The sequence below is a fragment of the Monodon monoceros genome, unplaced genomic scaffold (assembly GCF_005190385.1).
Source record: "Monodon monoceros isolate NGI ecotype Baffin Bay Population unplaced genomic scaffold, NGI_Narwhal_1 Super_Scaffold_6, whole genome shotgun sequence".
NCBI lineage: Eukaryota > Metazoa > Chordata > Mammalia > Artiodactyla > Monodontidae > Monodon > Monodon monoceros.
Window position 1 is genome coordinate 83,151,382 of NW_021703783.1, and position 13,519 is coordinate 83,164,900.

Below are 13,519 nucleotides of genomic sequence, written 5' to 3' on the forward strand. Positions count from 1 at the left end.
CTTTACCTGAGATCTTGTTCATTGAACCCTCTGGAAGGGGCTAGGTTCTGCCTTTAAATTTATTTTAAACAAGCCTCCTCAGGTAATTCTTATGATAAATATCACGTTTGAGACTTACTTTAATGTATAAGGCAGTTTGGTCACGATTAGTTGCTAAATAATTAGAATCGAGGAAAACCAAACAAAAGATTACTATTTAATACCTAAAAGGTGTTAGTTAGAAGATGGCAAATAGTAACTCAACAGGCAAGTAACACTTTCTACCTGAATAGAAAAATGAGGAACTGTGCTATCTGTGGTCAGGGCTTGTATGTCCACGTGTGAAATTAGCACTAGCTAGCTACTAAATTCTAAGAACTATGAATATAGTTCCTGTTGCACGAAGACATATGGCTTTCATAAACATTTTAGTTCTTAAGAGCAAGCTTGCAAATTTTCCTACAGGGACTCTTTCTTATATGTAAATCAGTGTCTCCAGGATTCCAGAGTTTTGAAACCACTCATATAAAATGAATGCCTGTTGGTGGTATTGAGAGGTAAAGCAAAGTGAGTGAAAAAGTGCTTATTGGAATACAAAGTGCCAGACATAGTTAAGACTTCAGTAGTTTGAGATAATAATCTTGGGAGATTAAGACTAAAACTTGCAACATGGGATTTAATTTCTTCCAAGATGGACACAAAGTGGTGCATGATTAACATCCAAGGGAATTATGGAGCCAGTGTGGGAGGAGCTCAGAGGTGATGGTGTTGTGGTCAGGCTGGGAGCCCCCCACGTTCTGTGCCTGGGGTAGGCACTGAAACAGGCAGGTCTCCTTTCAAGCCTAACTTCTAAAAGTTACCAGAAACCAGACTCCTAACTGAATAGACGTCGGGAAATGAATGGTAATTTAATAACTCTGACCATTCCCTTTCTTTCTTAATACTCTACCAAAATGGGCAGAAAACTTGATTCTCTTCTCAGATAATAATCCCTTCCGGGGAGATTAGTAGTGTATGTGCTTTTTGGCCTAGTTAAGGTTGAGGCCTAAGGAGAATTGAAGGACTGCTTTGACTCTGGTTTATTTAAGAAGGTAAGAGTAAGGACTAACAGTGTTTACAAGAGGCATGGATTGTTAGTACAATAAATTTGTTTGGTGCTGATTATATAGTAAAATTTTTACTAGCTGTGAATGCATGGTGAGACCCAGTGCCTTCTCCCACTTTAACCAGGTGACAGCACAAGCCTCTTCTTTGCTGTCTGTCAGTCCTTGTACAATGGTGTCACTCTTCTGGTCCAGGCTTTGGATTTCCTCTCACCTTTCCTGTCTGTTCATTTACCAGGGCCTGATGGTTTCCCACACAGGTGCCTACTTCTTCTATTAACTTTTTACCCAGGCTACTTCAGGTACTGTTGCCTCCTACCTAAATGGTCTCTAATTGGCTGCCCACTTCTGATCTCCCTGTCCTTGCAGTCCATCTGCTGCAGAACCATCTTCCTGATTGCATCTTTGCTGCCCCCAGATCTGCATCCAGAATGAGTATATATTTCTTAACTTGGTTTTCTGTGTCCTCCAGGGTCTGGCCCCAACCTGCTTTTCTGGTGATCTCGTGCTCTGACCCCGTTTACCTCTACTGGAAGCTCGTGGGAATACTGTTGGAGCTGTGGTCCCTAAAATTTCCCTCCTTTGTTCTGTTCTTCATTTTCTTTCCTGACTTTTCTTCCTGCTCAGACCCACTTTTCCAACTGCCTACCTGTGTCAGAGTACAAGGCCAGATTTGCCTGTTTCTCCCTCCTCCGCTCCCGCAGCACTCCCGCAAATCCCTGTCCCTGGGAAAGGAGTCGTCCTGCCAATATCAGAAGTGAAGAGTTAGACTTATTCCTTGTGCCTGGGATTCTAGATCTGCCTTAGAGCTCATCAGATATTTAAATGAATGTCTGTCAGTGATAGCAGCTACCATTTATTGAACGTCTGCTGTGTGCTAGCCCCTAAATGCTGTGGTACCTAGTTGACTGAAATCCTCCCAGGAGTAGTCCTGTGAAGGAGGTGGTGTGATCCAGTTTTACAGATGAGCAAATGGAGGCCCTCAGAACTTAAGGAGTATGCCCAGATGACACAGCTAGTAAAGCAGCAGAGCCAGGATGGAGCGCAAGCCTGTCTGTAAAGTTCACTCTGGTGTTCTCACACTTCTGGCACTTGGCTCTGTGTTATCGCTATTGGGATGCGTGCCTGATCTCCCTGGTGTGATTGTGTGCTCATGATTCATGGCTGAGCCCATGCAAATCTTGGTATTCCTAGCATAGCTCTGGCACATTGGCGTTTGTGCATAGCATGCTTGCTGAGTGAAACTGCATTCCTCTGTGCCTGCTAAATTATACTCGCCTTTAGGATGAAAATGGTTTATCTTTGTATCTTCCATGTGTTATTTTAACACCTAGTATGCACTCAGCAAATACCTGTGGAATGAATGGTTGATGGTAGGGCCAGAGGACTGACTTCAGTGAGGGATTTAGCTACAAGGTGTCTGATTTGGTGAAAGTGGACTGTCTCTGTTAGCGATTAAGCCCTAAGTATAATAGTTCAGGAGAGGTTCTAGGCAGCATATAAAGCAGTTCAGACTTTTAAAAGAGCTGTATGATAGCGGCATTGTCCATCTTCAGTTTATGTAGCTGTGTCCAGGTCAGTTGAGAAGAAAGTCACGTTATGTCTATTTAGCTACTGTTTACTGAGTCCCTGTGTTCTCGATGTTGAGCTAGGCTCTGTCTTTGTTATCTCTAACTCAAGTCTGTAGGGCAATGTATATATTTTAAAATACCTTTGTCAACAGATGTTTGTATATGATTTTTTACAAAGAGTCGTGGCCGCTCTGTATGACAGAGAAGACGTTGGATAGAAGACATTTACAAATGAGGAAACTCAAACTCCGAAGAAAGCACTACTTTTGATTTTAACCCAGAGCTCCAGAGCTGAGTTTTTTCAAGGCTTCCTCCTTTAGAAGCCGAATACCCAGTGCTTTCCTACCCTTAGTCTATCAGAATGATGCTCCTGATCATTGCTGACTTCTGAGGTGTCCCAAGAGAGTTGGTAATGGCTCTTACAACGGGAAGGGCTCTCTATTCTCATCTCACACCCTTGTTTATGTTACTTCTTCAGGCTTGGCAAGTCAGCCAGCACTTGGTTTTCTGAAGTGTCAGTTAAATATATGACTTTCAACCACAGAGCAAGGGCGGAGGTTTTATATACTCTAAAGTATTTCAGTGGCAGGTCCAAACTATTTTGTGGGGCTTGACTGTCATTTTATCTTTTACTTCAACTAACAGCAAAGCCTTCTTATTTGAATAGAACAGTTATTCAAAGCCTCTTTTAGATACCAGGTTTTTACAAAGAATCTGCTGAAGTCCAAGCAGCCATTTATGAGAAAAATATACATAAAGAATTGTGCGGGAATTCCGCGGCAGTCCAGTGGTTAGGACTCTGGGCTTGCACTGCAGTGGGCACAGGTTCGATCCCTGGTCGAGGAATTAAGATCTCACATGCCACGTGGCACAGCCAAAAGAAAAAAATTCTATGCCATTTAACTGACATTAGAATTTAAATAAACCCACACTGATTAAATTTAATAAATTTTCCAAAAAAAAAAAAAAAAAAAAGGAATTTTGCATATAATCTCAGACTCTTCATGGCCCTGATTCAGAATTTCTAGTAGAGTGGTTTACCCTTCAAAGTGCTATACACAGTTCCATTAGTTGAAGCCCTAGTAGGTTTTTAAATTTTATTATATGACAGATTTCTTTTCACTGGTATTATTATAGTGAGATATATTTCTCTGTCTTCCTTATGGATATTTAGCCTTTAAAATATTTCTCTGTTCCTAAAACAACATCCCAGGAGTGAAGCTACTGGTTTGTATACACTTTTTTTTTTTTCCTATTTAGTGTCTAATGTTTATTAAACACTTGCTATCTTTGGGATAACTGAAGATTTAAGTACCTGCTCAATAGTTGAAAATATTGTCAGATCTATCACGTAATTCTCATTTGTTCAGTACTTAAGGTAACTTTATGATGTGAGCAGTAGTATTCTCATCTTACAAATGAGGAGACTGGAGGCTGACAGGTTAAGCAACCTAAGGTAGTGCTAATAGCTAATAGGTCATGATTGGAACCCAGGTTTGCCTCCTTCCACTGTCCATGGTCTTTTCAGAAACTCATTTAAAAAACACAGATATCTGCCTTGATCATTGGAAAGTTTACCTTTAGTACTGAAAAGCCAAACAAAGCAAAAATATACACACACAAACATAACCTTAAAGGAAATTCAGATGAAAGAGAACATATACCTAACATCCAGCTACTCCAGCAAATCAAGCTAGGCCTTCACCACATCTCTTCACAGCTCAGTATTAAATCAATACCCTGGCAGGATGAGGGGAGAAAAACTGCTGTGAAAGGAGGAACAGAAAAGTGTCAGGAGGTAGCTAACAGCAGGATAAGCATATCTTTTAGAGTGCGGGACTCAAACCTGACTGGTTCTTGGCTTTGGCTCAGAAGTCTCTTAAATATCTGTTGGTTGTAGATTAATCAGGCAGTAAAACCCCACTGGAAAAGATAGTGGGTCCTATGTGACTTCTAAAATTTGACCATAGAGAGACCTATAACCTATAACATTCATCCGTACCATCATGTTTGTGTTGAACACTAGGGGTTGTGGGAAAGAGCTTAAGAATGCTTGGAATGAATGAATCTGAACTCCTAGCAAAGGGACTGAATAATAATACTGGAGAAAAAAACTGAAGAAAAGAAGAAAGGAAATGGAGATCCTGTGGAGCCTTTAGCAGCAACTCCTGAAAGAGAAAAAGGGGGAAGAGGGAAGCTAAATTATTTTGGAGGCCAAGTTGTGTGTTAAGGGACCTGAACTAGTCTTACTGCAAGAAGAAGGTAGACTTCAGTGATTTCTATGAAGTACTCGCACTTTTTGCCTTCTGGTAAGAGTCACGGAGAAGTTTACTGGTATAACAAATTATGTATTGCTGTGCATTCTTTTTAAGCTGCATTTATATAATTATTACTAGTAATTGGACCTCGGGTTGGAAAATCACCGTTTAGTAACTTAAGGATTCACAAGTGTAGAAATCCCATTCTTCAAATGATCAGGGAAAATCATTAGGTTTGAGATTTTTATTTTGTAGCCACATCTAAACTTTGCAGAGTATAATGCAAGTATGAGTTTCTAAGGATGACCTAAGTTACATGTTACGAAGGTTCTTATGCGCAGGGATCTAGCAGAGAATAAATTCAGCACTGAAAATCACAACTTAGTAATATGATGCTGGTCTTGATGTGTGCTGTTGCTCCGAGCAAGTTGTGTGGGCTGTTATCTCCTGTGACATCCCTATAAGTGATATATCAGTAATACTTTATAAGTAGGTTGGGAGAATTAATTTATTTTTCTAAGGCATTTAAAAATTGTTTGAAGAAAGGCTCTGTATGGAGCAAATTGGTGTCAGTCTGTTTTCCATCCTCTGAGCCAGGAGAAAATAGGCACCTTAGGGTGGGAAGGTTGGCTTATCTTTCGGAGTTCTTTTATAAATCACTTTTAGTGAATTTGAAATGGATATCAGAAGCTCCCAAGAATATGGTTAACTATAAAAGCAAACTGTTTTGGACTTGGAACTATGTGTTTTCATCAAAGATTTAAGACAGGTAAGTATTAGTTTGTAATTGGCCAGACTTGGGGGTAAAATATGGCCCTTTGATGATCCTGGTCCCCAGCTTTGTTTTTCTCTTGCTTTTTTTTCATTTCAGAGAAGAGATAAGGCTGACTTTCTGAAAAGCAGTCAACTTTACTTTTTCTCAAAAATTAATTAATTAATTTATTTTTGGCTGCGTTGGGTCTTTGTTGCTGTGCGCAGGCTTTCTCTAGTTGTGGTGAGCAGAGGCTACTCTTTGTTGCGGTGCACAGGCTTCTTGTTGCGGTGGCTTCTCTTGTGGAGCACAGGCTCTAGGCACGTGGGCTCAGTAGTTGTGGCTCGCGGGCTCTAGAGCACAGGCTCAGTAGTTGTGGCGCATGGGCTTAGTTGCTCCGCGGCATGTGGGATCTTCCTGGACTAGGGCTCGAACCCCTGTCCCCTGCATTGGCAGGCAGATTCTTAACCACTGCATGACCAGGGAAGTCCCAACTTATTGTCAGTGTGTAAGATCTATTTCTTCCATTAATCTGTGAAATCTTTTGCTCCAAATAAGTTGACAGTAGGTACCGGAACAAAGGTTTTCATCTACGCTTACACTTTCAAGTGTGCATACTCAAATGCCTCCATGTGAAAATAGCTTTGCTTGGAAGATTTATAACCAAATTCTTGCTTTAGGGAAGCTAACAGTCTAATAGGGCAGGGTAATGTATATGCACAAGTAACAGTACTGCATGCTGTTTTTGAAAAATGCATGTTTCTTTCTGAATTTTACCCCTACTTAAAAAGAATAATGGTGAACGAAGAGTAATGTAACTATTTTGAAGTAACTTAACATGAGGCTTGGCTGTTCATGTATTTGCAAGAAACTTTATGCTAATGTCAAAGAAAAATGAACCAGGGTAGGGCTTCCCTGGTGGCGCAGTGGTTGTGAGTCCGCCTGCCGATGCAGGGGACACGGGTTCGTGACCCGGTCCGGGAAGATCCCACATGCCGCGGAGCGGCTGGGCCCGTGAGCCATGGCCGCTGAGCCTGCGCGTCCGGATCCTGTGCTCCACAACGGGAGAGGCCACAACAGTGAGAGGCCTGCGTACCGCAAAAAAAATAAATAAATAAAAATAAAAAAAATAAAAATAAAGAACCAGTGTAGATGCATAGGAAGGAAGGTAGGGCCAATATACTTCCTGGTGCCTTGAAACCAGAGCTTCAGATGCAATGTGGTGGTCTCTCTCCCTCTCTTTCCCTCTCTCCTTCCCCTCTTGTGACTGATGAGCTAAGCCCTTTCTCCAATTGTATGTGATTTCCTAGTGAACTGGGGGGTGTATTTTTCCAACATACATTAGTCACCCGACTTACAGCATTCACATTCATATCCTTATAACAGATTGTGTCTAAAATCTTCACAGATTTCTCACCTTTTAGGGTTCAGATTTACTGTCCACTCGGAGTCTGTGACCCTTACTTTTGGCAAGCCTCCGAACAGCTCTTTGATGGAGACCCTGTCCACTTTATTCTTGTACCCTTGGGTGGCGCAGCACCAGAGATCGCTTGCGTAACGCTGGGGGACGGGGGTGGGGGTGGTGGGAGTGGGGTAGGGTAGTGCACCTTCGCGCATGCGCCAGTCCGGACCCTGGTTTACCCGGTGACCCCGCCCCCCACTGGGGTAGGTTAGAGAGGATTTGGCTTTTGAAGGTTTTGAGGGCCCGCCTAGGTAATTAACACAATTTACATTAGTATAATGAAGACGGAGTTCCAAGCAACCACCTTGCAAATGGACCCTGAGAGTTCAGCCTATCTGTAATGGAGATACCGCAGGCCACGATCTTTGGCTTTGTGAGCAGTTTATAATTTAGCCAGATTTAGTTTCCCCCCCTAAAAAGTCTTTTAATCACAGAGCGAAAAAGCGCTGCCGCAACATGTGACAGCAAATGTTTTAAAGCACGGGACGTTTGGTCCCCATAATTTTGTCATAAGATTGTCCAAGCGTTTCTTTGAAAGCTAGAGGACACTGCCAGTAAACGCCAAAATAGTAGCTGTCGCTTGAACCGAGCGGTGTTACTCTAGGGTGGGGGTGGGACCCATTCTCGCGCGCCTTCTGCGCCGGCCGGGGGCTTGTTTGCGAACACTGAGGGGTCTGGGCTCCGCGGGGCGGGACCGCTGGGAGGCGGGGCGAGCCGGGCGCGGGGCTGGCGGGACTCCGCTAGTGCGCATGGTCAGGCGTCCTTCTCCGCCCCGGCTGACCCCTTGTTTCCGCCGTTGGCCGAAACACTGCGAAGCCCGTTACCTGAGCGCTACCGGTCGCCGACATGGCTGAGGAAAAAGATTGCCTGAGGGGAGACGTAGAGAAGGGCGAGGAGCCGGTGGTGACCATTACCGGTGGTGCGTACTCTGGGAAGCAGGCGGCGGAGGAGCCGATGAAGGTGGAAGCGGAGGCGGGGGCTGATGCCTGCTCTGACGACCTCAGCTGTGGGGAGGCCGACATCGACCCAAGCCTGCTGGAGCTGGTTGATGAGGAGAAATGCCGGAGTATCCGCAAGCAGTACCGGCAGCTCATCTATAACGTCCAGCAGAACCGTGATGACATAGTGAACACGGCGAGCGAGTCCTTAACCGAGGCTCTCGAAGAAGCCAATGTCCTGTTTGATGCAGTGAGTCGAACGAGAGAAGCGGCCCTCGATGCTCAGTTTCTTGTTTTGGCTTCTGATTTGGGTAAAGAAAAAGCAAAGCAGCTCAACTCTGACATGAGCCTTTTTAATCAGGTGGCATTTTGTGATTTTCTGCTTATATTTGTGGGTCTAAACTGGGTGGAAGATGATGGACATGATGCGCTGAGTGACTGTGATGATAATATAGTTCGATCTTTTTGGGAGACAGTACAAAAGGAAGCAACGTCGTGGATGCTGCAAGCTGAAACATTCCACTTTATATTCGGTTCATTCAAATCAGAGCCTTCCGCGCGGAAGCCCCGACTTGAGCACCGGAAAAGAGTTCACAGAATGGAAGAAAACGGGGATATGCCTACAAAGCTGAGGAAGCTGGACCTGAGTAGTAATCAAGAAGCGACAGAAAAAGAAGTAGAAAGAATCTTGGGATTGTTGCAAACGTACTTTCAGAAGTATCCTGATACTCCCGTGTCCTATTTTGAGTTTGTGATTGACCCAAACTCTTTCTCTCGTACTGTGGAGAACATATTTTATGTTTCTTTCATTATAAGGGATGGTTTTGCAAGAATAAGGCTTGACCATGACAGGCTGCCAATATTGGAGCCCATTAATACTAACCATGTGGGTGAGGGGAATGATTCCAGTTCCCATTGCAGGAAACAAGGAGTTATATCTTTGAGTTTACAGGACTGGAAAAATATTGTGGCAACTTTTGAAATTTCAGAGGCCATGATCACAAACTCGTACTAAAGATTTTTGTTCTTAGTGTAGGAGACATTTTGTGGCTTTTCTTAAGCATCTCAAAATGGAGAGTAAAATCCAAACAGAAACACATATTGTATCTCTTGTAAAGTGAAAAAGTATTTTCAAGAACATCAGAAATTGTTTCACTGTGCAGTGTATTTTTCTTGGTAGTTTATAAAGTTGTCATGATCTTCTGTTGCTAAAAAAAACTCACTGGCATGTTCATGGGAAAATTATTTTGAATGCTTCTTAAGACTTTAATAATAAAAGTTCTGAATTCCATAAATTAAAAGGTATTTGATAATTTTCCAAAAAAAATTAGTTATGGTGCTCTTTGATACTTACTGCCTTGCTTCCTCTGCTCCAGGGAACCACAGGAGTCCCAAATGGGGCTCTTGACCAGGTTGGGGAGAAGAGTGGGTGGAAAAAATGGTCAAGGAAGACTATCTGTAGGGCAGAGCCTAAGTGACGTTAATACTGTAAGAAAAAAAAAAATTCAGATGCCATGCTTCATTGCAAAGAAGACTCAGTAAGATTAATGAGTGGGTATCCATATTCGAAATAATTTCTCCTGTGATTGGACTCAACAAAAGTAGAATATCTCTACTGTAGTAGGTGAGCCATCAACTAAATGCTGAAAGGCAAGCAGGAATTGGTCAAAGGTAAGGAAGGTAGTCTCGCAGAGAAATATGGAGGCCAAATACATGGAATTGTGAGAAGTTATGGCTCCAGAGAGACCTGTAAGATTTTTTGGAAGACTACTCCATTTGAATGTTATACTGGGCAAAAACTGGCATACCTCATCTGTTAGTGACCTCAGGAGTAGAAGGTAACCTTTGCCAGATTATTTCAAACACAAAATCTTTTAACATCCAGTTACGTAGTCTTCATGTACTTGCTTCATTTCTTCTCTGGCCCCTAGCTTCCGTTTGTAATTTCTGTGGATACAGAGTGCCCCTCAGAATCAGTGATGTTTCATCATGTTAACAGCTTTGAATATTTGTTCCCAACTCCATTCTGATTTCTTAAGTAGGGCTTTAAATGCCTGGAAACTTCCTGTTTAAACTGAAATATATGATTAATTAATCCAAGTTTTCTTCATTTTCTTCACTTAGCATAAAGCCAGGAAGGCTTTTTAGTGTTGTTGCTTGTAATTGTTTTAAGAATATAAATTACCACCTTATTTGGACGCTACTGCTGAAAATTTGGGTCTTTAAGAAAACAAGTTTTGAAGGTGCAGTGAGCATGCCTATGCTTTCCTTGATCCCTGTAGAAACTAAATCTTTGGTAGCAGGGGGTCTTGCCATTAAATCTTATTTGGCAAGTGGATAAGCATCTGCTTTGCATAGCAGTAATGATAAACTTTCCCACTAAGTCTAAATGTAATACAGGGAAGGGAAATCCAAAGACTAAATGAATGACTTCGAGATCAAGAGAAGATTGAGATTGAGAGGTTCTTCAGTAATAGTGGAGGTTTTTAGCAAAAAGAGAAATTTCTCATGAAACTGGGCCAATTATTTTCTGAAGTAGTCAGTTTTTCCCCTTTTTTATATGAAGGGATGCTCACCCTTCCCAGTGTCTACCATCCTTTGATCTAGCAATTGTGGAAGCATCATTTGGTCTCTGATCCTCCCTTTAGCATGCCTCAACCAACTGGGTTCCTTAGGTTTTCCAGAGCTTTGCTGTTTGGGGAAAAGATAATGATAGCAAAAAGATCTTGCCTCAGGTCTACTCACCACCAGTTCTCTCTTTAAACGCCAAGTGCCTTTACAGGAGTATTTGAAACTTAGTGATGACTAAAAGCATTAACAGAGAATGTGGAGGTTTGGGAGGAAGGTAATCTTCTGGGTTTCCTCTAAAGTAATAGCTGTTAACATATAAATCAGGTTGACCACTTGTTTCTACTTTTAATTGGTTGTCATGACACATAGATTGCCTCATCACTTGGAAATTAAAGTGATTGTTTATCTTGAAGAAAAAAGGAAAATTGACCAATAGATAATTATAGACATTAGATATGAACCAAGCTGCAAGTCTGCTGGTTTCCCACTAATATAGTTAGAGTGTCTTATATTTCGCAGGTTCCGTAAAATCAGCTGAACTTCAGGAGAATATTATGGAAATCTTTTAAACTAGGATTTTGTTGTTTGACAGAACCACTCTCTGATCAAAGGACCTGGTATCAGATCCTCTGTAACGTTCTAGTTGGAGACTTTGGGCAAATTATTAAACCCGCAAACCTTTAGGTTTTTTATTTGCTAAGTGGGAGTAATTACCTGTTCTCTTAAATTTACAGTAAGGGTAAAATGAGAAAATGTATGTGACAAGTACTTTGAATTAATTAGGGTGTGGTATAGTGAGAAAAGCAAGAGATTTGTAATCATTTAGACCTGGGTATAATTATTGACTCGTGGGGAAGTTTCTTAATCTCTAAGGGTTTCTTTTTTTTTTTTTTTAATTTTCTTTATTTTTGGCTGCGTTGGGTCTTCGTTGCTTCGCACGGGCTTTCTCTTGTGAGCAGGGGCTACGCTTCGTTGCGGTGGCTTCTCTTGTTGCAGAGCACGGGCTCTAGGCGCACGGGCTTCAGTAGTTGTGGCTCGTGGGCTCTAGAGCACAGGCTCACTAGTTGTGGTACATGGGCTTAGTTGCTCCGCGGCATGTGGGATCTTCCCGGACCAGGGCACGAACCCCTGTCCCCTGCATTGGCAGGCGGATTCTTAACCAATGCGCCACCAGGGAAAGCCCTCTAAGGGTTTCCTTATTGTCATTTCTGAAATGGGAATGGCATGTGATTAAATGGGATGATATATACCAAACATCTAGCCCAAGGTTGGGCTCGCTGTGAGCACTCATGTTGGTCCCTCACTCAGTAGTAGATCAGCGTCAGAAAGTCCATGCTGCTGCCTCCTTCCATGGTGACATCTCTGTCACGGTTTGTACACTTTGCTTTAAGTCTAGATGTTGTGACTTTCTCATATTCTTGCCTTTGTTCTGGGGAAACCATTACCAAGTGATTAGAATTGGTACTTTGTTAATTCACTCAACAACTGTGCCAGGCACAGCTCTAGGCAGGGGGGCGGGGTGGTGGTGGAAAGTTGGTGAACTGAAAATTGTCCGTCTCTCATGGAGTTTATATTCTAATGGCTGTATTAGTTTCCTATTGCTGTTGTAACGAACTACCATTTAGTGGCTTAAAAACAACACAAATTAAAAAAAAAAAAAACACAAATTAATTTTTTTATGGTTCTGGAGGTTGGAAGTCTGAAATCGGTTTCTCAGGGTGTCAGCACAGCCGGTTCCTGTTGAGGCTCCGAGGAGAGAAATCTGTTTTGCCTTTTTGGAGGCCACCTGTGTTCCTTGATACACTATTCCTCCATTTTCAAAGCTGCCAGTGCAGCCTCTTTGTCTTCACATTGATTACTGTAATGCAGTCTCCCTCTGCCTCCCTCTTATAAGGATACTTGTGAATAAGTTGGGCCCGGTGGGATAATCCTGGAAAATCTCCCCATCCCCAGATTCTTAAATCACATCTCCAGAAACTCTTATACAGCTAATGTATTCACAGGATCTTCAGTGTTAGGGGACCATTGTTGAGCCTGTCACAGAGTGGGAGACCACAGTAATTCTGTCAGTGATGACTGCTCTGGAGAAAAACTGCTTGGAGAGTGGCTGAGAGGCTGGGTCAGGGTGGCCCCTGGGAGGAGGCATTGAAATGGCGTCTGTTTGTTGTAAGACATTTGCCAGAATACTCGATACAGAGTGAATGTTAAATATTACTGTGGCTCTAAACATTTTAGGCACACGATAGCTGGTTAACCAGAACCTCCCTGGTCCTCCTAGGAGGAAGGTAGTGTAGCAAAGCATCTCTACTTCACTGACTGGGCACAAAGACAGTTCTCCGATTTGTACTCACCTCAGTATTACCGTTTGATAATTTTCACCCAGCACCACCTGTCAGCATTGATCGAAATTTTCCCTAGGCCAGGAGTTGGCAATGTTTTTTCTGCAAAAAGCCAGGTAGTAAATATTTTGAGCTTTGTGAGCCATATGGCCTCTGTTGAAACTAATCAACTGTGCTCTTGTTGCAAAAACAGAAGCTCTAGACAATATTGAAACAAATGGGTGTGGCTGTTTTCCAATAAAATTTTATTTATTGATACTGAAATTCGGGTTTCTTATAATTTTCATGCATCATTAAGTATTGCTCTTGATTTTTTTTTTCCTTTATCATTTAAAAATGTTAAGAAGAACCATTGTTAGCTCAGGGGGTGTGAAAAAAAAAACAAAACTACAGGCCTGCTGGGTTTGCCCCTCAAGCTGTAGTTTGCCAGTTCCTGTTATAGACCTGGGGCCCAGGCTCTTCAGAAAGTCTGTAGCATATAAACCATCATTTAGTTTTCTTTCTTTCGTGGCCCATAATCCTCCAAAGCAGAGGCTTGAGGTATATC

At 42.3% G+C, this 13,519-nt stretch overlaps 2 protein-coding genes across 3 annotated transcripts in view; both read left to right on the forward strand.

Moving 5' to 3' along the window:
* Positions 1-13,519, forward strand: part of TXNRD1 (thioredoxin reductase 1) — a 74,140-nt gene that overhangs the window by 3,510 nt on the left and 57,111 nt on the right. The window lies entirely within an intron of this gene.
* EID3 (EP300 interacting inhibitor of differentiation 3) lies at positions 7,866-9,213 on the forward strand. Its single transcript, XM_029204410.1, has one exon. The coding sequence runs from the start codon at positions 7,971-7,973 to the stop codon at positions 9,075-9,077; it is 1,107 nt and encodes a 368-aa protein (XP_029060243.1). The 5' UTR covers positions 7,866-7,970; the 3' UTR covers positions 9,078-9,213.

Bases quoted from the DNA above. Each gene is read 5' to 3' on its own strand.
- EID3 (XM_029204410.1), top strand. From the start codon at position 7,971: ATGGCTGAGGAAAAAGATTGCCTGAGGGGAGACGTAGAGAAGGGCGAG.